Source organism: Macrotis lagotis, chromosome 5 (genome assembly GCF_037893015.1).
Source record: "Macrotis lagotis isolate mMagLag1 chromosome 5, bilby.v1.9.chrom.fasta, whole genome shotgun sequence".
NCBI classification, from domain to species: Eukaryota; Metazoa; Chordata; class Mammalia; order Peramelemorphia; family Peramelidae; genus Macrotis; species Macrotis lagotis.
In genome coordinates, this window is record NC_133662.1 from 255,589,300 (window position 1) to 255,609,612 (window position 20,313).

Here is a 20,313-nt window from a genome sequence, read left to right on the forward strand (position 1 = left end):
AAAAGTACACAAAAACACATATTTTTAAATGTAATGTTTCTCTTTACCCTCCACAACCACTCCACCAACATGAGGAACCTGTTGGATCAAAATCAGTTCTTGAAAATTAAGACTAATGATTCCATTTCACAAGAACTGGTCAATGCATAGTCTAGTTCTGAAAAATCACTTCCTCGGTTGGGTTTGATAAAATAAAGGAAAACAAAAACAATCCATATATCCCATGGAATTCCCAGTTTGATTTGGTCCAGATTAACTGTATGTGGTATCTTGGAACTATAACCCAATAGCACAACAAACCACAATTGGGTGGTTATTAATATTTCATCCAATTGGCCTTTTTTTTTTTTGAGGGGGTACTGGTCTTAATAATCATGGTTTTTGTTATAGTCTTCAAAGGGTACAATACAAGGAGGAGCCAACTGAGATGAGGCTTCTTCAGTCAAATCTTGGCCATAATAATGAAAGACATGGCCCATTGGGACATTGATTCAGACTTTGGGACTCCTGCCAAAGCCTAAAGGAAGGTGCTCTGGAAAGGAGAAGCTCTTGACTTTATAAGGTCACAGAACACACTCCCAAGTCAAAATGTCAGGGGAATGGCACAGGAGACCACACATGCTGGAGAGAGATTAGAGCAGCTGTCTCCTCAAAGGGCTAATTGAGAGTCCACTGAGGAGAACAACTGCATGGGGCCCAGTTGATCCACTGGCCCAGGCCGGCTGCTGGTGGGGAGCACTGTAGAACTGGCAGCTCTGGGAGGAGGCCTCAAGAAAATGCGGCTCTTTGGGAGAAATCCAAGGGGAATGGGACATCACTTCATGGGCCCGTTTGTGATGATACGTTTGCATATGGTGCCTAAGATGGTATAGTAACGGCTTGTTAGCTACAGTAATGAAACGCTTCAACATTAAGGAGTTACGGAGCTTGGTATATTTGGCGATCATTCTCTATCATTTCTCTGTAATGTAATGACTAACAGTGCCACCAGTATAATCTTTGTTCTCCCCTCCACCCTTTTTTGAAAATTTTGAATGGTCTCCTGCTTCTTTCCTTCCCTAGGGAGGAGAGAGATGAATCACCCCCTGGCCCTATGAATAGGAAATGGTTTTAAGGAATGAGGAAGGGTAAAATGTTCACCCCCGTTTTGCCTAGCTCTACACAGATCTTCAGATTTTCTTCCTTAAAAACTGAGAGAGAAATGATTTCAGTCTAGACCCGGCTTTTCAAGCCCAGCCTTAATTGCGCCCTCCCCCCCCCCCCCTCCATCTTTCTATAAATGCTTTCTTCTGTTCCCTTGGGCATTCCCATTGCTAAGCAGCATGAGGTTAGGAATGATGGATGAGACCCAGAACGGAAGACAAACAAAAGGGAGGCACAGACAATCCCCCAGGAACACCTGCAGCCTGAGCTTCCAATGAGGTTTTTCACATTAGCTCACGAGACTACCCTGGATACCAATGCAACTCCTACCTCCCCCTTTTGGGGGCCAAAAGCTCCCCTGAAACTTTGGGGACTTCTAATGCAGTAGGCTTCACAATATCAACTCCTAACAAAATGGAGAACTGAAAGAAATAAGTGCAAACTAACCCAATAAAAGCCCAAATCTTCCTGGGGATCATCATTGGATCTTCACAACAACCCTGCCAGGTAAGTGCTGTGGTTACAGATGAGGAAACTGAGGCAAATAGCTGTCCTATAGCAAGTAGGACTCACCCAGGCTATCACCTATTCCAAAAACCTTCATATCATCTGTGTCTCCTTCCAAGTCCTGGAATATTGGGAAAGGCACTTCAATCTTCAACAAACCCCACCATGAGAAAGGGCTGACAAATAGAGGGGGGCATACCCCTGAGTCTCTGGGGGGGGGCAGACATGCATCCTGGGAGAAGCCAAGGTGATTTTTCCTCTTTGGACGGAGGCCTGCTCGGCTAAATGGCACCTTATCACCATGGCAACAAAGCACGGCCAATTGAATCAGGTAAAATGCCATTTCTGTTACGTGGGCATTGAACCACCTCCGAGGAGTTCAGCATTGGGTGAGGATTGCACCTCTGTGAGAGGATCCCGAAGGTCCTTCATGAGGCTTGGGGATCTGACAACTGTCCCAACCTGCCCCTTTCTTATCAACACCAGAGACCAGAGTGTGGTGATGCCCACCCTGAGGGAAAACGAGTTCAGGTTGGGCATTGTGCCTTTTCAGGCATGGGACCCTGTTATGGTGAGTGGGATTCAGGGTCCTCAAAGGCTGAGTAAAGAAAAATGCTCCGGTTGGCTTGAAGAGGGTTGGCAACCTCTCGGAGTCTGGGAAACCTACAAGTAAGATCTTGTGCTAGGTGAGGAGGGCATCTGAGAACTGGCTTCACCTCCAGCCCTCTATTTGTTAAGCCAGGGCTTTCATCCCCCCACCGAAGTCTATCAGAAAAAGTAGTAGGTGGTAAAAAGGATGGGGCTGGAGTCAGGGAGTCTCAAGCTCAAATCCAGCTTCAGAGACTTACTCCTATGTGACCCTGGGCAAGTCCCCTGACCTTTCTATGCCTCAGGTTTCTCATGTATAAAACGAGGGGGTTTGTTTTGATGAACTCCAAGCTCCTTTCTAGCTCGAGACCTTTAATTCCCTAAATGAAGTCCTCTATGGGCCCCACCCCCACCCCACCATGCTACAGAAAGAGACTTCCAAGACATCCCTTGGATGACGTGTGTGGGGGGCAAGTCTACCAACGCCACTAGGAAATTAGAGTGAGGGTGATAAAGATGCTAAATCCTATTCTGTCTTTCTTTCATCAGCACCTCCCTAAATGTTTTAAATGACTTTCCTTTAAACAAATGTTATTATTTACATTCCTCTTTGGAGTCGAGCTTGCTTTCAGGTTAGAAATGTGACCGCTGCGCTGGGCTGCGGCATGGCAGCAATTATACGCTGTAATCAAAAGGGTAAACAAATTCCTCCGAGCTTTGGCATGGCCACGCCTCGCAAGGCTTTCTCCTTTGGAAACTGAAAAGACAGTATCCTGGCTTCTTCAGGAAGGTGGCCTTTGGAGCGTCCAGGTCTCAGTCCAGCACAGGGAGTGCCACCCCACCCCCCACGGCACCAGGGAACCGCTGGGAACCAAGAGCTTCTGGAGAAAGAAAATCATGGCCGTGGATTTTTGTGTGCAATCTGTAGACGCCATCTTGCTCAGATGGCCCTGAATCTATTCTGAGCCAAGTCTGGCCTCGGGACTGTCCATCCCAGATATAATCCAGCTGCCCTCCAAACCCTCCTCCCCAAAGGAAAAACTGCAAGCCTGGCACACCCAGAGCCTGGGGCTCACCTAAGGTTGACAGCCTTCCTCCCCCTTCTAGACTTTGGTTTGGGCCACGCACACACATGGGAACACATACACACATCACTTATACCCATGCACAAGCAAATGAAAACACACATCATCTACACGCACACACCACCCACATATCACCCATATCCATACACGCACACACACACACAGACACATACATACATACACACACACACACTCCTTCACCATGCCCAGGGCCCTCCTGGCTGCATCTGTGCGTGGGCCGGGGCTGGGAGTGCCAGCTGTTTCCCTTATGGCACCGGCTTCCCCTACTCCCAAACCGTCCCCCAAGCTGCCCGACCCAGGCTCCTTGTATAGCCCTGGCTGGAATCACAATGAATCCGTGGATGGGGAAGCTCAGTGATGAACATATTTAGACAAATAATTAAATCAGGGGAGAACTAGGGATGCTCAACATTCTCAAACTTGGGGAGAAAGAATCTGCAGCATCAATGTGTGTTATGAGAAAGAGAGAGTTGAGGAAATAAGAGGGAGGAAAGCCTTCCATGTGAGGGTTGGGGGGAGGGGGGCTGGCCCAAATCCGACCGAAGAGTCCTTCTGGAGGACCCAGCACCCAAGTACCAGCCAAGAGCTCCAGAAACAAGTTCCTAAGAATTCTGCATTTTAAATGTTAACTGTATTTCAATATAATTGATACAACTTCCTTTGTAATCCTGAGCATTACATTTCATACATTTAAAAACAGTATTCTGAAAAGGAAGGTGACAAAGGGGTTCAGGACCCATATAATGAGTAAGTGCCTTTGGACTAGAGATTAAAAAAGGGAAAGAAAAATAGAAAGAAAAAGAAGAAAGAACAAATGATGGAAAATGGAGGAAAGAAAGTGAAAAAGGAAAAAGAGAAAAGGGGGAAGAAGAAAGGGAGGGAGGAAAGAAAGGAAGAGAAGGAAGGAAAAAGGAAAAAAGAAAGGAAGGACAGAAAATGAGAAAAAGAGAACGAGAAGGAAGGACAAAAGAAAAGAAAGGATGGGAAGGAGGAAGGGAGAAAGGAAGAAAAAGGGAAAGAATTAAAAAGAAAGGAAATGAGAAAAAGAAAGAAAAGGGAGGGAGGAAGGAAGAGAGAGAGAGAGAGAGAGAGAGAGAGAGAGAGAGAGAGAGCAAGAGAGAAGAAAGGGGAGGACCATGAGATTTTTTTTTTTTAGCTTGCTAATACAGAGCCCAGAATAGAAGATTCTGGTGCCGCCCCAGAGCTCTCCCTGCCCAATGGCAGCCTTGTAGGGCAGCCCAGAAGGCAGAACCACCCCACTCCATACAGAGACCCGTTGCCCATCCTCACCAAGGCAAGGTAACTAAGAACTTACCTGAGCTGACACAGCCCTGCTGGAGGGGGTCCTGCAGTGACGTCACAGAGTGGAGGACTAAAGTAGAAAAGGGAACAGAAGGAGGGAAGAAGAGTTAGGCGAGGAGAAATGGAGGGCCCCAGGGGTCCACCTCCTCTTGTCCCAGATGGGCGAGGGGCTCATTGGGGGGGGGGGAGTAGGTTGCCAGCTTGTTGACAAAAGCTGAGCCTCCACTTGAACCCGAGGCCCTCCCATACCCAGCGTTCCACTGCCCCGCACGCCCTAACATTTATTTACCTTTCACATTTTTCCTAACTCTCCATCTCAGTTCCTTGATTTTTGTACCATATTTATGCACAAACAGCAATTTCTTAATTGGTAACTCATTTGCTGCTTGCAGGCTGAGTGGAGCATAAACTTTTCAAAGGTGGCCCTGTGGCAACAGGTTGTGGTGAGGGGGGCCCGCTCCCCACCCCGGAACCAGAGCAGGGCCAGGTCTATGGACTCTTGCCGTGGCTGCTCTTCCCCTCCTCCTCTTCTCTTCCTCCTCCTCTTTCCCCCTCCTCCAGCTCCTTCCTCCTCCTCCTCTCCCTCCTCCATCTGGGCCCCAGCCTGGCAGAACTGTGCCCACCTTGTCCTTGTGGCTGCCCTTGCACAGGCAGTACGCACTGGCCCAGCTCGCCGTTGAGCCACAGCTGCATCCGGATAAAGGGTTCCCGGCCCTTCTGGGTCAGTTTGCTCCACGGCTTCGGCCTTGACAGCATGTCGCTGACACTGCCCTGTGAGAGGCCCAAAACCTTGAGTGACAACCAGAAAACATGGACGTCAGCGCGGGGTTAGCAACACGAGGCGCAGCGTGTCCTTGCTGGGAGTCACAGGGCCTGCCCTCTCACCCCTGTTAACTCAGTCCCCCTCCATGGTCTCATTGGCTCCAGAGGTCCATGATTCAGGACTCCAGAATCATTTGGGGCATGTGGCTGAGGGGTGGAGAAGGGCTAGGACCCAATAACAGGAAGCTCTGCTTTGACCCCCCCCGCCAGAAGAAGTGAATGATATGATGGCAGTTCTGGAGCTCAAACTAATTCCAGATCACTTGTTGAGAAAGGGGGGCTGGATGGTCAGAGGGAAGGGAAGGGCGCTCTCCTAGTAGGTGTCTCCAGGGACATTGGGTGAGTCGGTTACAACGACTGTGGAAATCAGGGCCTCCGATGTCTCCTAGGTGGCAGGAGAGGCCTTGTGGGCAGGGGAGGTTTAAGAGACTTATTCTAATTTATCTTCCTGATTTGGGATCAGAACCACCATTGTTTTTCTGGTTGGTTGGCTGAATGAGACTGATTTCTTGGCATTGAGAGGAAACGCCCCTCCCAGAGCTGGTGGGCACAAGCCCTGCCACTCTGTGACCCTGGACTAGGAGAGCTGCTCTGGTACTTCCCCAGGGTCTCACAGTCAGAAGGGGTCAGAGATGGCACTGGAACCCGGGGCTCTTTGCCCCAGAGGCCAGTTCCCTTCCACTCCACTGGCTCTCTAATGACAAAATCAATCCATGGGCTGGTGTTTGCTGATTTTACCCTGCCTGAACACTGGGGTCACTAGTGGGTCCAGGAGTGAGGGGAGCCCGGGAGAAACATTTACAAGAGATAATCCACAAATGGAGACAAATCCCCACAACGCTGATTAAAAGTCTCCAGGATGTGTCAAATCTGCTTATTTCTACATATGGTCATACATATGTATAGGTGTAAACACCCCCACACACATACTCAAATACTCTCCAAACATTATTTCAGAGTTCCACTCCCTGGGATGGGATGGGGTCAGTTGGGGAGTGGAAATGCATCTGAGGACAGCTTGGGAAGTTTCTTCTGCGATGGAGGCAGGGAAGCCAGGGTGGACCGAAATCTCCCTCAATCACTTTCCCAAAGGGAAACTCAAAACACGACTGTCCCACCCAGGAAGTCCTCAGAGGCACCAACATCAAAATAATTGACTCTGCAGAGACCCTAAGTGACTGCTGCTGCCAGGGAGGTGGGCTCTACCAAGGGCTCTGTCACTACCTGGATGAACTTGTCAAGGCTCCGGCCTCCTGGGGTAAAATGCTGGTGGCTTTGGGAGTCCCTTCTGGTCTGAGGCAGTTGGTCAGTCAGGAAGGCCTGAGCTGAAACTCTGTCATGGAGTCACTGTCTGCCTTAGTTTCCTCCTCTGTAACATGGGGTCACTACAAGCCTAGGACCTGGATTAGAACCTCAGCTGTGTGGCCCTCAGCAAGTCCCCTGGCTTCCTGATCCATAAGATGGGGTGCTTGGACTGGACGGGTTGCTGCCACCTGTTGAAGCTCCAGGGAAATAGGCAATTCCCAAAGCAGTTGCCGCAATGGTACGGGCCGCTGTCTCAGTTAAATCTGTTTCCCATGCATTTTCCTACTTATCTAGAATCATGACCCGGAGGCTCTGCTAGGCAGAAAAACTCCTTGACACCTCCTTTTTTTGGGAACACAAGAAGGTACCTAAAGTTTTTATTCCTATCTTTTGAGCCTACATTATCTTCATTTCTAATGCTTGCAACCTCTATTTCCTATAATTCCTGCTAATTGATTTCCCAATGGATGCTCCCTTCCCCTTTGCAGACACCCTTCATAATCATTATATATAGGAAACAATAATTCAGCAGATCGAACACTGTCTCCACAGGTCCGAGACTATATGAAATGTCCCATACCCATAATCCCTTGGGAGCGCTTTCTCAAACTCCTTGAGACCAGAAAGTAGTTTTGATTATATTGTTGGATGGGATCACATCTCAAATTTAACGTTTATAACAAAGGGACGGAAGCCAAACTAGGTCTATTTAGGTCTGTCTTCTGACTCTTTTAGACCTGGTCAGTGATCCATGATGTCTAATGCTGACAAAAGGACACCCCCGTTTCCTGTAGCCCAGTTCTAGTGCGGTGTGCCAGTTAACTAGAACTCTTCATGTTTGGACCGCTATGGATAAGGGGCAGCTGTCATTCCTCCGACACCCTTCAGGTCTCCTCTCAGGACAGCAACATTTAGCATGCAACAGTAAAATCCACTCCCTTCCGCCCCCCGCTCAATCCTTTACCTTTTCCCCGAAGATTCTTTGACAGATGCCATTCTTGGCCAACTTCTCTTTGACCTGGCGCGTCAGCTCTATGGTGTCCACTTCCTGGTACATGTAGATCTCGTACTGCTCTGGTGTCAATGGTGGGACGGAGGGTTTGGATGGCTTGGACATGGGCACAATAGGGGAAGAAGGGAGTGGGCTGTTTTGGGGAGTCTCACTGCGGCTGGCTCCCGTCAAGCTCAGCTCTGAGCTCTGGGAGTAGGGCGACTCTGCGCTCGGCCACTCCTTCCAGTACTCAGAAGAGGAGGGTCCTTGGAGTTGGCCACGGTCTGGCCGGGGCTGGTTACTGCTGCTGGGCTTCTCCTTTCCCCCACTAGTTTCCTCCACCTTGATCTCCTCGGGGGCAGCTGTGTTTCTCCTTTCCTGTTGGACAGTGTTCCACCAATGGTCCTTCCAGACGCCACTGCGGCCCAACTCATTCTTAACGTGCCGGAGCACGCCTTGGGCGGGATCGGCTACCCCATGAAGCTCTAAGACAGGGGCCTCCTGGGACTCCTTCTTGAGACCTGAGAGGTTCTGCAAGGCAGAGATACTAGAATCTGCCACGGAAGAGTGCTTCTTCAGGGAAATGGCCAGAGGAGAGTAACTAGACACCGAGGAGATCGGTGAGGTGGTTATTATTTTGGGGGATAAGATGGAGATGTCAGCTTGAGACAAGGGCGTTGGCTTTAAGGCAGGGTCAAGGGCTGCTTGCTGGGCCTCCATCTCCCGGCGGGCTTGCTGCAGGATGGATCGGATGGCATCATCCGAGTTCCCGCCGCTTGAGGTCGAGGAGGGCTGGGCTGGCTCTGCTGGGTGGGACCAAGAGCAAAGATGCGATCACTCTATGACCTGCCTGCATACCTCCAGCTCAGCCCCATCCTAAAACCAAGTCACTCGGGGGATGGTGCCACTCTCCTTTTTTTCTAACCTTGTAAAATCAGTGAATGAAACTCCTATTTTCCTGGATCATTCTACAGGGCTAATAACAGAACTCCAACTCTGTAGTGTGGTATGGGGGCTTTTGGAGGAGACAGAGACCTGGGTTAAATGCAGCCTTTAATCCTCACTCTTTATAACGATCTCCTCTATAACAGGTGAGGGCTGGACTGATGGTGACATTCTGTCCTTGGATTCTCTTTCTATTTGCCTTGGACATACATAAATAGTGCACAACCACTGGGCCTGGGAGGATAGTAAGCTCCTGGAGGGCAGGAACTGTCTGATTTTGTCTTAGTTCCCCTGGTGCCCAGCACATGATGAGGGCTTCATCAATGTGAGCTGATTGGGTCATCATGGGCCCACCTGCAAAGATGGATTCTATCAGATCAGGAAGGTCAAAGAGAGAGAATGCTTGCCAACACTCAGTGGTTGGACACCATTTTGGTTGGCCTATGTTCTTCTTTGTGCCATAGAATATAGGACCCTGGATCTGGCACCTATGCCACCAGCCTCCAAGGGGCACAAAGTTTTTCTTAAGTTCTGAATCAAAGCCTGTTGGCCAGGTTAAAAACAACTATCGCAACTAATTTTGGTTTTCAAAAAGCTCTAATCTATCAAAAGAACATGGACAAAGGTCAACCATTTGTTATTGTAGGGAAGGGAACTCAACTAGAATTGGCAGATTCTAGGCCTGGCCCTACGCAGGGAGGTGACCCCTTGTACATCTTCCCTGCCCTGAGTCTGGCACTGTATTTGGGACAGAGTAGAGACTTAAGGATTGCTGACTTGTTTTCCAATTTGTAAAGCAAATGCAGAGCTGTCAAATAAAATACTAGGCAAGCCCCCAATTCTGTAGGGAGGTCCTCTTCATTAGGGATAGGTCATCCCAAGATATCATTAAGGTTTTTTGTCCCAAGAATAGTGTGACTGATGGGTCATGACCAGTCTAATGAAACCCCTTCCCCTTCTGGTTCAAGGAAGAAGAGTATAGATTTCCTCAACAGCCAAGAGTTTTGCCACTCAAACTGGGCTAAACTCCTTGGGTTTGTCTAGTGTGGGATGGCTCAGCCCCATGGCTCAGCAGTTAAGTTGATGCATGTCACGTGTGCTAAAAGACTAGGTGGTGAGGGTGGGATAAGACAAAATCTCGATTAGCCAAATGGAGCAGAGGACAAGGTTATCACATGACAGATGAGGAAACTGAGGCACAGAGGTGCTCAGTGGTTGCACTTGAGATAGCTAGTGAATGGCTGAGGAGAGATTTGAACTCTGATCTTCTTGAATCCAAGTGCAGTGTCCTAATCACTGGGACTAAGAATGGCCTCAACTAGCAAAGATGACTTCTAATGGACATAAGCCAGGCATTGGTTTTCTCTTCAATGCCAAACATTTTACAGAACTAAGCAGCCGTGTCCAACAGACTGTCTCAAAACTCAAGATGAGAAAAATGAAAATGTCTTTCCCTTTCCTAAAATAGGGAATCTGAACCTGGAATCCGTGAACTTGTTTGTAAAAAATAGGTGGATAACTGTATACCAGTATAATGACTTTCCTTGGTAATCTTACGCATATTGTTTTACTGGTTTAAAAAGAATGATCCTGGGGAGGCCCACAGGCTTCACTAGCATGCCAGAGGGGTCCATGAGGTTCAAGAACGGGTGAAAGAAAGACATTCTGTTGTTTTTCAAAAGCAGAAATCTAAGATATTAAAGATATATTTCCCATCCATTAAACTGGCAGTGCCACTTTGCTCCAAGATTAGTTTCATTTTCAAGTAGCACATCCAAATAACAAGCCCAGGTTGTGATGGAAAGAGGCACAGACTCAAAGGGTTCCCTCATTCAGTGCTGATTCCTAAAGTGGAGGAGGACTGGCGACTGAGTCCAGACATTGTGGGGAATGGTCAGACTCACGGAAAATATCCCCACTGATGCAGGCCTGAGAGAACTGGGGCAGGTGCAAAAGGAATCCTATTTTAAACTGCAGCAAGGTTTAAGCATCTTTAAAATGAGCCTATGAAATAATTTTAAGTGAACACAGTTGTGTGAAAATGATTATTCTATTATGCCTCCTCCTTAACAACCAGACTATAGGTTACAACTGGACTTTGGATTAATAGCCACAGTAGATTCAGGAAAGAAAATTGACCTGTCAGCCTGGGCAAAAATGAATATTGACCAGACCCTGCCCAGTGCCCCAGAATCCTCCCAAATCTGGACTCACAGGGTCAAGGATTGTTATTATAGCACAATTAATGGCTGCATTCAGCAAGCACACGAAGGCTACATGAAGGAAGTATAAAAATTCAGAGGCTATCCATCTGTCCATCTTCCATACCTGTTTTCTGCACTTGTAGCTCCCTTTTGGCTTGTTCCAGAATGGACTTGATGGCTTCATCAGAGCCAGTTTCAGTGGTTCGGATCCGAGTTGTGATGTTACCTATGGGGAGTAACAAAACAAATGATGTGAAGTCCCCATTCTAAGGCAAAGCCAACATGTAGCAGGGAGGTCATACTGACAAACAGCCCCCAGAGTTGAAGCTAGTGCCAGGAAGGTCTTTTGTAATGACCAGACATTTACCTGCTCTTATTGCTATGAGAAGTTCATCCCATGTATTGTGATACCTTGCAGGAAATTATTCCTACATTATCTATTCTAAAACAATTATTATTTTGATAAGGAGAGGGGAACTCTATTATATGTTGACTCATACTGGACCAGTCCTCAGGTCAGGGGGCTCCAGCCTGGGAGAACTTTGCTAAATTTTGCAGGAGGGCAAAAAGAAATTTGTCAATTCACATTTTTTTAAAAAGCGAAAGGTGAGAAATTCTTATTAAAATTACTTAAAAAACAAATATTCCAACTAATTTTGGTTTGCATTCAGATACTGTACATTTATTCAAGACTGGAATCTAAAATAGAAAACATTTTTAGCAGAGAGCAGTGTTAATTTTGGTTAGTTTTAATCTTCACGTTGTATAAGGTAAAGAGTCAAGAGATTTAGTTTTAAATTTTCAAGATCTATCAACACGCTTCCCTCGCAGTGGGAGGATTTCACTTTCTATCTTTCTTAAAAAAAAAAGCAAGGAAAGAGGATTCCACTATTTCCCAAAGAAAAGGACACAGAGTCCACTAGATTACAGTGATGGGGTGGGAAGTAGCTGTGAACACACAGCTCAGAGACCGAAAATGATCCAGGAGTTATCAAGGGTAGCTCTCTCTAACATCCCACGTTGCCCTCTTTGGACCCCTAATTAAATATATGTTCTGCTGCTGGTGCCAAGACAGGTAAATGGCTCTCTAAAAAGGAGCTCCAAAAAGCACTGTGACCAAGACTGAGGAAGAACACCCAAATAGCTGGCTTCTGTCCTACATCCAGGACATTGATTATTAACATGCCTTTGGATCTCCAGCACCAAAGGCAAGTTTGGTCTGGCAAACAGTAGGTACTTAATGCGTGGTGATTTTATATACAGAGATGTGTGTGTATGTGTGTGTGTGTGTGTGTGTGTATGTATGTATGCAGGGACTAATTTAATTTTGTCTCCAATACCTAGAAAAAGTACCAAGTATACAGTAGATGTTTAATATATGCTACTCATTAACTGGCTATAGCCTGGTATGGCATGTAAGCCCCTCAAAGGTAGAGGCTATTTCATGTATGTTTTTGTCTCTTTGGGCTGGGTACACAGTAGGTGCTTAATAAATGTGTCCTGACTGATTGAGTATAAGTTCCTCCAGTTAGGGGATATTTCATTTTTGTAATCCTAGCACTTATCATAATGACAGGTACACAGCTGATGTTTAATGCAAGCTTGAATGGAAGTTCTTTGGATGAAAGCATGAGCAACCAGTGACATCTGGCTCTGCCCCAATGCTACTTTTTGGCACGACAAGTCTCTGATTTCACCTGCCCAGAGGAAAACGGGAACCCTTTCTCCTGCCTGTTGTGATGGGGGCTGGGAAAGGAGCCTCCTTGGAATCAATACCAGGCCCTCGGCTTCTCTCTTTTTTCATGTCCACATCCGTATGCTTAAGACAGAGGTGGGAGGATGGAGCGGTCTAACCCATGTGTTGTTTTATACTTACTAGCTCTGTTTTTCCATCAGATTCCAGGCCAGAATCAAACTGCACAGTTTTAACAAAAAGACCCCGCTAACTAATGCGCGCACGCCGCTGCCGAGGTGAGGGACCGCAAAGACAAACACCTGCCGGTGACATACCTTCAGACCCATTTCTTCGTTTCGGCACTTCCTGAAATAGTCTGTTCAGGTTCTGGCCTGGATTTTCTGTTGAAAAACAAGTGTGGTAAGAACAAAACAATCAGGGGACGGTGGTGGTGACGATATGGGCTGTGATATGAAAGTGGAGAACACTGTCCCTGGATGGAAAGACTCAAAGGCTTGGGGGACTTTCAGTGACTGGGAGGAGGCCCTACACTGGCCTGACAAAGAGAATGACCATAGAGGTTTAAAAAAAAAAACAAACAAAAACCAAAGATCTGATAAAGAACAGCTTAAAGATATGTCAAAAAATGAAGAGGTTTGACAAAGAAAGAATCTTCTCAAAGAAAATTGCTACCCCCCGACCCATCTCCCTTAAGCAAATCACCTCATTTTTCATTTGGAGACATTGAATTTACCATTAAAAACAAACACCTCTGTATGCTTGCTGTAAACTGAGGCTGTGGAAAAATCCTCTTGCATTTACTTTTGGTAAAATTGAAATTTTGTGATGTTTCATGTTTGATAACTAATCACACATCCCGTATTAATGTTTTCGTTCTGAACTTATTTTTTTACCTAAAAGAGGCAAATTACTTCCTTCCTCTGGGCTTCGATTTCCTTCATTTGTAAAATGAAGAGGGTGGATTAGTAGACTCCGAGGTCCTTTTGAACCCTAGTTGGGCTGCCTTGGATAAATCACTTGTGCCACCCCCTCTCCAATTTTCTCATCTGTAACATGAAAGGGCTGCCCTAGAATGTTCAAGCCCCTTCCAGCTCTAGATCCGAGGACCTATCACCTTCCTCAGGGATGTGGTCCTTTTCTTGAGGAGTCAAATGAACACTCTGGGATCCCTGTGGAATCCAGCCCTAAATTCCCAATACTAAGGCCTACCATAAGGTCCCAAGACAGCTAGTGTTAGTGAACACCTTTTTTTCAAGGATGGGTTGGAGACTAGAATTCTTGGCTGGAACCTTCTCCTTCCCTGCTCAGAGCTGTTTCTGAACTCTTCTAAGCCAATGGTCTTTCACTGAATCTGAGATTGACCCCCATTAGCTTTTTGCAGGGGGTCCAAAAGGACCCCTGCCATTAAACAGGCTGTATGGTGGAAATACACAATGGGGTGTGCAGTGAATGGAATGTCGGGAGACCCGAGTTCAAAGTTTATCTCTGACCCCTGAGGACCCACTTGACCATGGGCCTCTCGGTAACTCTCTTGAGTTTGACTTCCTCCTTGGCCCAGTGGTGACTACAGGGTGGTGTTAAGAGATGTGAAAGGCTTTGTCAGTCTTAAAGCACTATGGAAATGTGAGTGGTTATTGGCCCTGTTATTGTTATTATGCTTATGATGATCGTTACTGTGATTAGTGCACAAGCCAGGAAGGAGAGGTTTCCAAAGGCTAGCGACTGCCTCTGCCTAGGCTAACCGCTGGCGGGAGCAGTTCTGGTGCCACACTCCCCAAGTTTCCTCCCAACAGGGAAGGGCTCTCACCTCTTTGTCGGCCCTGGATGCTCCGGAGAGCCAAGATGTTCTGCTCGTCTGACAGGAACTGCTTCATCTTGTGGAACGGCTCCTTGCCCCGAACGGTCAGCTTGTTCCACGGCTTTGGCCGGGCCAGGATCTCGCTCACGGACCCTTGTGACAGTCCCAAGACATAATGTCCAAATATCCGCTGTCCAATATTGTGCTTGATCAACTGTTCTTTCACCTGGCGCGCAATCTCGGCTGTGTCCATCTCCTCGCCTTCGGAGACGCTGCCGGCGCTTTCGGACTGGCTGGGAGATGGGGCCAGGCCATTTACATCGGGGCTTTGTTGTAATGGACTTTGGGAGGGGATGGAGTTTGTGCTGTATTGACCTGTTGGAAAAATCATGCTTGTGCTTCCGGCTTCCTGCATGGCCTTGGAGTAGAAGGACTGCATTAGCTGTCGCTGGAGGAGAGAGTTTAGTGCAAATTTTCCCGTAGAAGCCAGGGGTAGGCTGGGGCTTGCCAGGGATGAGCTGAAAAAGTCTTGACTTAAACCCGTTGGTGAGAACTGGTGTGTACCATTAGTATTGGAAACCTGCTCCCCTGGGTTGCGGGGCAACTGAGAAGGAGGGGAGGCCGGCAAAGCTCCAGGGCGCGGATTCTCAGGCTGGTCTTTCCCTTTTCTCCTGGCTGACCCTACAAGGAAGGTCAAACATAATGCATTATGGGGGATTAAAAAGGGAAAAACCAAGATCAAAATGCAAAGTTTGCCCCGCAAAAGGGAAAGTAGTGCAGATTTTTACAAGGGCCAATGAAGTGTGTTGGTTGGTTGGTTTGTAAATTGAAATTTTAATCAGCCAAACAAGGCCCCCCAAAACAAGCAACATGCATTTTCATGTTTGCACCTTTCTTGTACGTTGCAGCCTGGAGAATCCCCTTTTTACAGAAACTGAAACTCTCAGTGTTACATGAAGCGCGGTACCACACACAGTAAAGAGTCGACAGGGCGCACGCGGCAGGGCCGTTATTGGAGCACTAGCCTTCGAGCTACTCCCCGAGGAACCCTGCCTGACCTGGAGCAGCAAGCACTGACATTTGTGGACCCATGGATTCTCTCAAACACCTGGCTTTGAGGAGGAGGCACTGTGAGATGTCTATTGGAGTGAAGGCACACACATTCTTAAGGAGGCAACATCATCGGACACCTTGAAATGTTTTCCCGACTCCCAGACCAGAAGCACAGCCAGTCCCGAAAAGCTAGGACTCCAACCAGTTACAAAAAGAGTTAAAAGAGGCCAAGCGTGGGGGCAGCCTCCCCCCACCCAGAAACACTGACCAAAGCAAAGAACCTTCCCTGAGATTAGGAGGGGGGAGGCGTGGCTACCAGAACACCAAGGAAACAGGCCGACCTCGATTTTGGGCTCTTGGCAGCAGAGCTAGAAAAGGCTTAGTGGAGAAAACATCCTTTAAGACTCCCACTGTGGCTACCACCTTGAAACATCCTCTTCAGAAAACTACCACCTCTACAACTTCTTCCATGTTCAACCTCTAATACATTCTACCAACAGGGAGGAAAAAGAAAACTGTCTACCTAGGACCTTGCCAGTCCACCGATCCTTCTGAGGCTTTGTCACAGACTCACGTTTCACCTTCTTCTTCCTAGTATCCCCTGGAAAATTAACCAAGTGCCAGAATCGAGATCCCATGAACCTACCGCTCAGGTCACTATTGGTAATTCGCAGGGTGGCGTTCTCGGACTGCAGAGAGCGGTTCTTCTCCAGCAGTAACACCTCCAGCGGCTTGGACGCATCCTAGACCCAAGTCAAAATATGCCTTTACTTCCATGATCAATTAGGTCATCTGAAGCAGGGGAAACGTGAGGCTAACGAGAAGGGATTTGGTAAGGAGAGGAAAATCGTGTTTGATCCAGTGAGGTGAGGCTGTAGATAAGAGTGGGGTGGGGAGACTTATCCTTGTCTGTTCTTTTTGATCAGACAGCCATGGACTTAAAACTTTCCTTCAAATTCCCAGCTTAATCACATAATCATAGGTTTGGAATGGAAGCTCCTTGAAGGCAGGGATGGTTTCATTTTGGTATTTGGACCTTTAGAGCTTAGCATGATGCCTGGCCCAAGGCAGGCACTTAATAAATGCTTATTGAATGACTACTTGATAAAGAGTTCATCCAGCCCCACCAGAAACTTGCCCAGAGTTACAAAGTTAACAAGTGGTATGTCTTCTAATTTCCCATCTGGTGTTAAATGAACTCAAACTACATGAGAGTTCTAGAATTTTCACTGGAAGTATTCCCACAAACTCTTTCTGTAATTTTTAAATTGGAGTTTTAATGAAACCCTGGTGGTCGAATCTATCTTTCTTCTACTAAAGAATTAATTACTTCCTTAAAGTTTGCCTTCAACTTCAAACCATCTGAACACTCAATATGGCGGAGCAACTGGCCATCAGAAAGCCAAACTCAAAGCAATCCTTTCAGACCCGCCATGCTGGTGGCAGCTCTCTTTGGGATTCCAGGAGAAAGAATCCATTTGATAACTTTCCATCTGGAGTCAGATTAAAATGCATGAACGTCAGCATGCTGTTCCTTTGCCTTCCCAATTCGAAGGAACGGGAAGCTCAGATTTCTTTAAATATGGATATTCCCAGCAAATCAATATTAACCTGATTTAAAAAAAATTGCTGACATTCAATCCTAAATTTGATTCATCCATGTTCTTAGTTAAATCGCAACATAATTTAGTCTGAGCGAGTTCCTAATTCAAAAAACATTAATAACATGTCTCCCGTTCTCTTTTTTCCTCTACTTAATTAAAGGCAATTTTTGTTAACAAGGCTAAATGTTCAAGTAAGCTGCAAATCAGAGTATAGCACCAGTGATCAATTAAGTGTCAGCACTTTCTGTAAAGAGAGAAGAGTCTTAGGCAAATGGGCCATTTTCTTAGACATTTCTAAAGTCTTTAAATACTCGTTCTGGTCGCGAGTGAGCAGAAATAGCAAAATGACAGCGGTCCTCAGAATGACAAGGCGAAAGGCAAAATCAGCTTTAGTACCTGGGTCCCAGTGCCTTCAGATGGGGCGAATTCCATGGATTTCAGGATGCTGTGAAGGACAAGAGGGATGGCTTCATTTTCTATTTATTCTTTTCATAGCAGCTACACTAATGAGCATTAACACGATCGTCTCTGACTCTCCAGGAACACCCTAAGTGACAACTTTAACGACTTTCTTAGCAGTAATATAATCTGATAATGAATAAAGAATAACTATTCAAACTACTTATTGGACAGAAAAAAAAATTTCTCAAGCGCCACGTAAATCATTCCATAGGCAATCCTGCCAGGCCATTTGAGAGTATAAATTTACAGGTTAATAAGAAGAGAGCATTTAAAGCTGTCAGAAGCAACATGAATTTATTTGTGAAGCCTGAAGGGAACAGAAAGTTCTAATGAAGCAGGACAAGAGGGGAGAATAACCATCATGTCTCACATACCACGTGAAGCTCTTAACATCGGACTGGCTAAGATGGTCATCCAAAGGAAACTGGTGTGTATTTAGGGTGGGGGGTACAGATTATTTTCTGACCTCTGAAGGCTAAAAGGCGGCACTTATTTGACTAGCTTCCTAACCTAAAGAGAAGCAGGAGTCCAAAGTGCTCAATATTCTCCATGACAAGAGTTATATGAGAGTCCAGTGACTAACAGATCAAGAGAATGAGCTCTTTCTCTTTTTGTGGGAATGAGGTCGCAATGGAGGCAAAGATGGAACTGATGGGTGTGGGGAATGTCTGGGGAGATGGCAGCTCTTCCAACTCCTGAGACTGAAGGAGCTGCCTTGGGGACTGAGAGGATAATTAACTTGCCCAGGGTCACACAGTGTGTACTCCCTATCGATGAGGTGAAGACTTTGGGTCTTAACTTGCAATTTCAATGGTTTTTAGGAATTCCTGGGGGGAGATGTTTCCTCTAAAGAGGCAGACTGCCCCCTGCAAATTACCATCTTAGAGAGGTGTCTGGGAAAATGAGAGGTTAATTAATTTGTCTGGGTCACACAGTCTGGATCCTGGGTGGCACCAAAGTCCAAGTTCCAACTCCGGAGTCAGTTCACTCTCCGTGCCCCCCCCACCCCAGTCCTTCACTACTTTGCCATAATTCTCCTCATCCAAGAACATGATGGCCCTACTTTGTGACAATAGCCCTTTTATGAAGGAGGCTAACTTATTCCTGGAATGAACTGCTTTGATTTATTTTAGTATTTTCTAGAGAAGCCCCAAAACTAAGGGTCATGGAAATCATCAATTTTTTCAAGTTTCATTCTTTTCCATGGAATTTAAATTTCTTTTAATTACTGTACTGGGGAGGATGGAAAACACATCCTAGCAGTTTTCATGAGAGATAGATCTTTTTTTCAAATTAAAAAATTAAAAGAGATAGAATATGTATATATGAGAGAGAGAGAGAGAGAGAGAGAGAGAGAGAGAGAGAGAGAGAGAAGAAAAAAGAGAAGAGAGGAAAATGAGAGAGAAAAAAAGAAGAGAGGAGAAAAGGACAAAGAGGAGGGGGAGAGAAAAGAGAAAGAAAGGAAAGGAGAGCAGAGGAGAGAATCTCTTCTTGCTTCCAATAGATGTGTACGTACTAGACAACCTCAGAGATGGCCCTTGAACAAATCAGTCAGCCTACTGGCATGAGGAGGTATGATGTCATTGATGCACAATCCAAGGCTTCCAAGAACTTGACTTTCATCTCTACTCCCTGTTCCTGAAGACACAAGTCATAGAGCAGTAATTGCTCTATTGCCAGGACAGGACCTAGAGCCCCTGCAGATCCTGGCAGAAGCAAAGCAACACTTCCATCTGAATTTGGGAATCACATCTTTTAATTTTGAAGCCTTTCCCTCTTGTGGCACTTTGATGGTGATGATCATCCATGTACCCCCACCAAATTTCTAGGGGAGGGGAGGCGAGCTCTACCCTGCTCACACCTGCCTCCCCTTTCTGGGTCTCTGCCTCATCTGTAAAAGGGGAGGGAGGGCTAGACTACTTCCAGATCCAATGACCTTCCCTGGGCCTCAGGTTCCTCAACTGCAAAACGAGGGGGTCAGATCTTTCAGCCCCTGAGGTTGCTTTTATTCTTGGATCTTTGATCATCTGATTGATTAGCCAGGTCATTTTATTTCATAAGTTGCTGTTGAGAACAGACCGAGGATGGGGTGGGGGATGGATACCCAAAGACTGGACAGCAGGCAGAGACTCACTATTCTGACTTTCCTAAGAACTGTTTATCCCTTTAGCTAAGGAATCTCAGGGGATTTTTCTTTATAAGCAAAAACCCCTCAAAAAGCCATCTCCCCCATCCCCTAATCAAATATCCAAGTACAGCTTAAAGTAGGATATGTTTTCTGAACCTTGGTTGCATATTTGCAAGTAAGAAATGAGCTAATATTTTAAAACTACCATCAAGGTCCACACTCATCAGTGCATAGTGCATCAGAAATGCTGGGGCACTTGGGATAGTTTAAATTTAGTGATGTCAGGGGGGAGGAGGGTATTTGGGGGTTTTGTTTTGGGCTTCTGGCACTGCCAATAAGAATGTCATCAAAAGTTCAGAAATTTCCCCAAAGGATCAGAATTCAGACAGGGTTGACAGTCAGGTTTTGTATGGTAGAAAAGGCTGACTTTGGGAGGCAGGAAGGTGTGGGATCGAATCTCCCCCAACAAGCCTCAACCTCGAGTGTCTGTCCTCCTCTGAAAAATGGGGACATTAATGGAATCTTCTTTTCTGGACTGTTATGAGGATCAGTTGTATGAAATGTTGTGTTCTCCTCAAAGCCCTCTATGGGTGCTGGTTTTAAGTACCTACTGGTGGGCCAGGAGGCAGAGCCATGTTTGAATCCTCCTGCTGCTACTT

At 46.5% G+C, this 20,313-nt stretch overlaps 1 protein-coding gene across 3 annotated transcripts in view; it reads right to left on the reverse strand.

Annotated features, from left to right (window-relative positions):
- CUX1 (cut like homeobox 1) overlaps positions 1 to 20,313 on the reverse strand; it is a 407,456-nt gene that overhangs the window by 82,955 nt on the left and 304,188 nt on the right. For 2 of the 3 annotated variants that reach the window (XM_074189479.1, XM_074189480.1), the window contains exons 13-14: positions 17,461 to 17,509; positions 16,107 to 16,203 (exon numbers count right to left, since the gene is read on the reverse strand). In XM_074189479.1, the coding sequence (XP_074045580.1) occupies positions 16,107 to 16,203; positions 17,461 to 17,509 (146 nt within the window). Of the gene's footprint in view, positions 1 to 4,659; positions 4,717 to 5,269; positions 5,436 to 7,737; positions 8,571 to 11,037; positions 11,140 to 12,923; positions 12,990 to 14,416; positions 15,089 to 16,106; positions 16,204 to 17,460; positions 17,510 to 20,313 lie in introns of all 3 variants that reach the window. The other variant, XM_074189478.1, reaches the window with a different exon arrangement.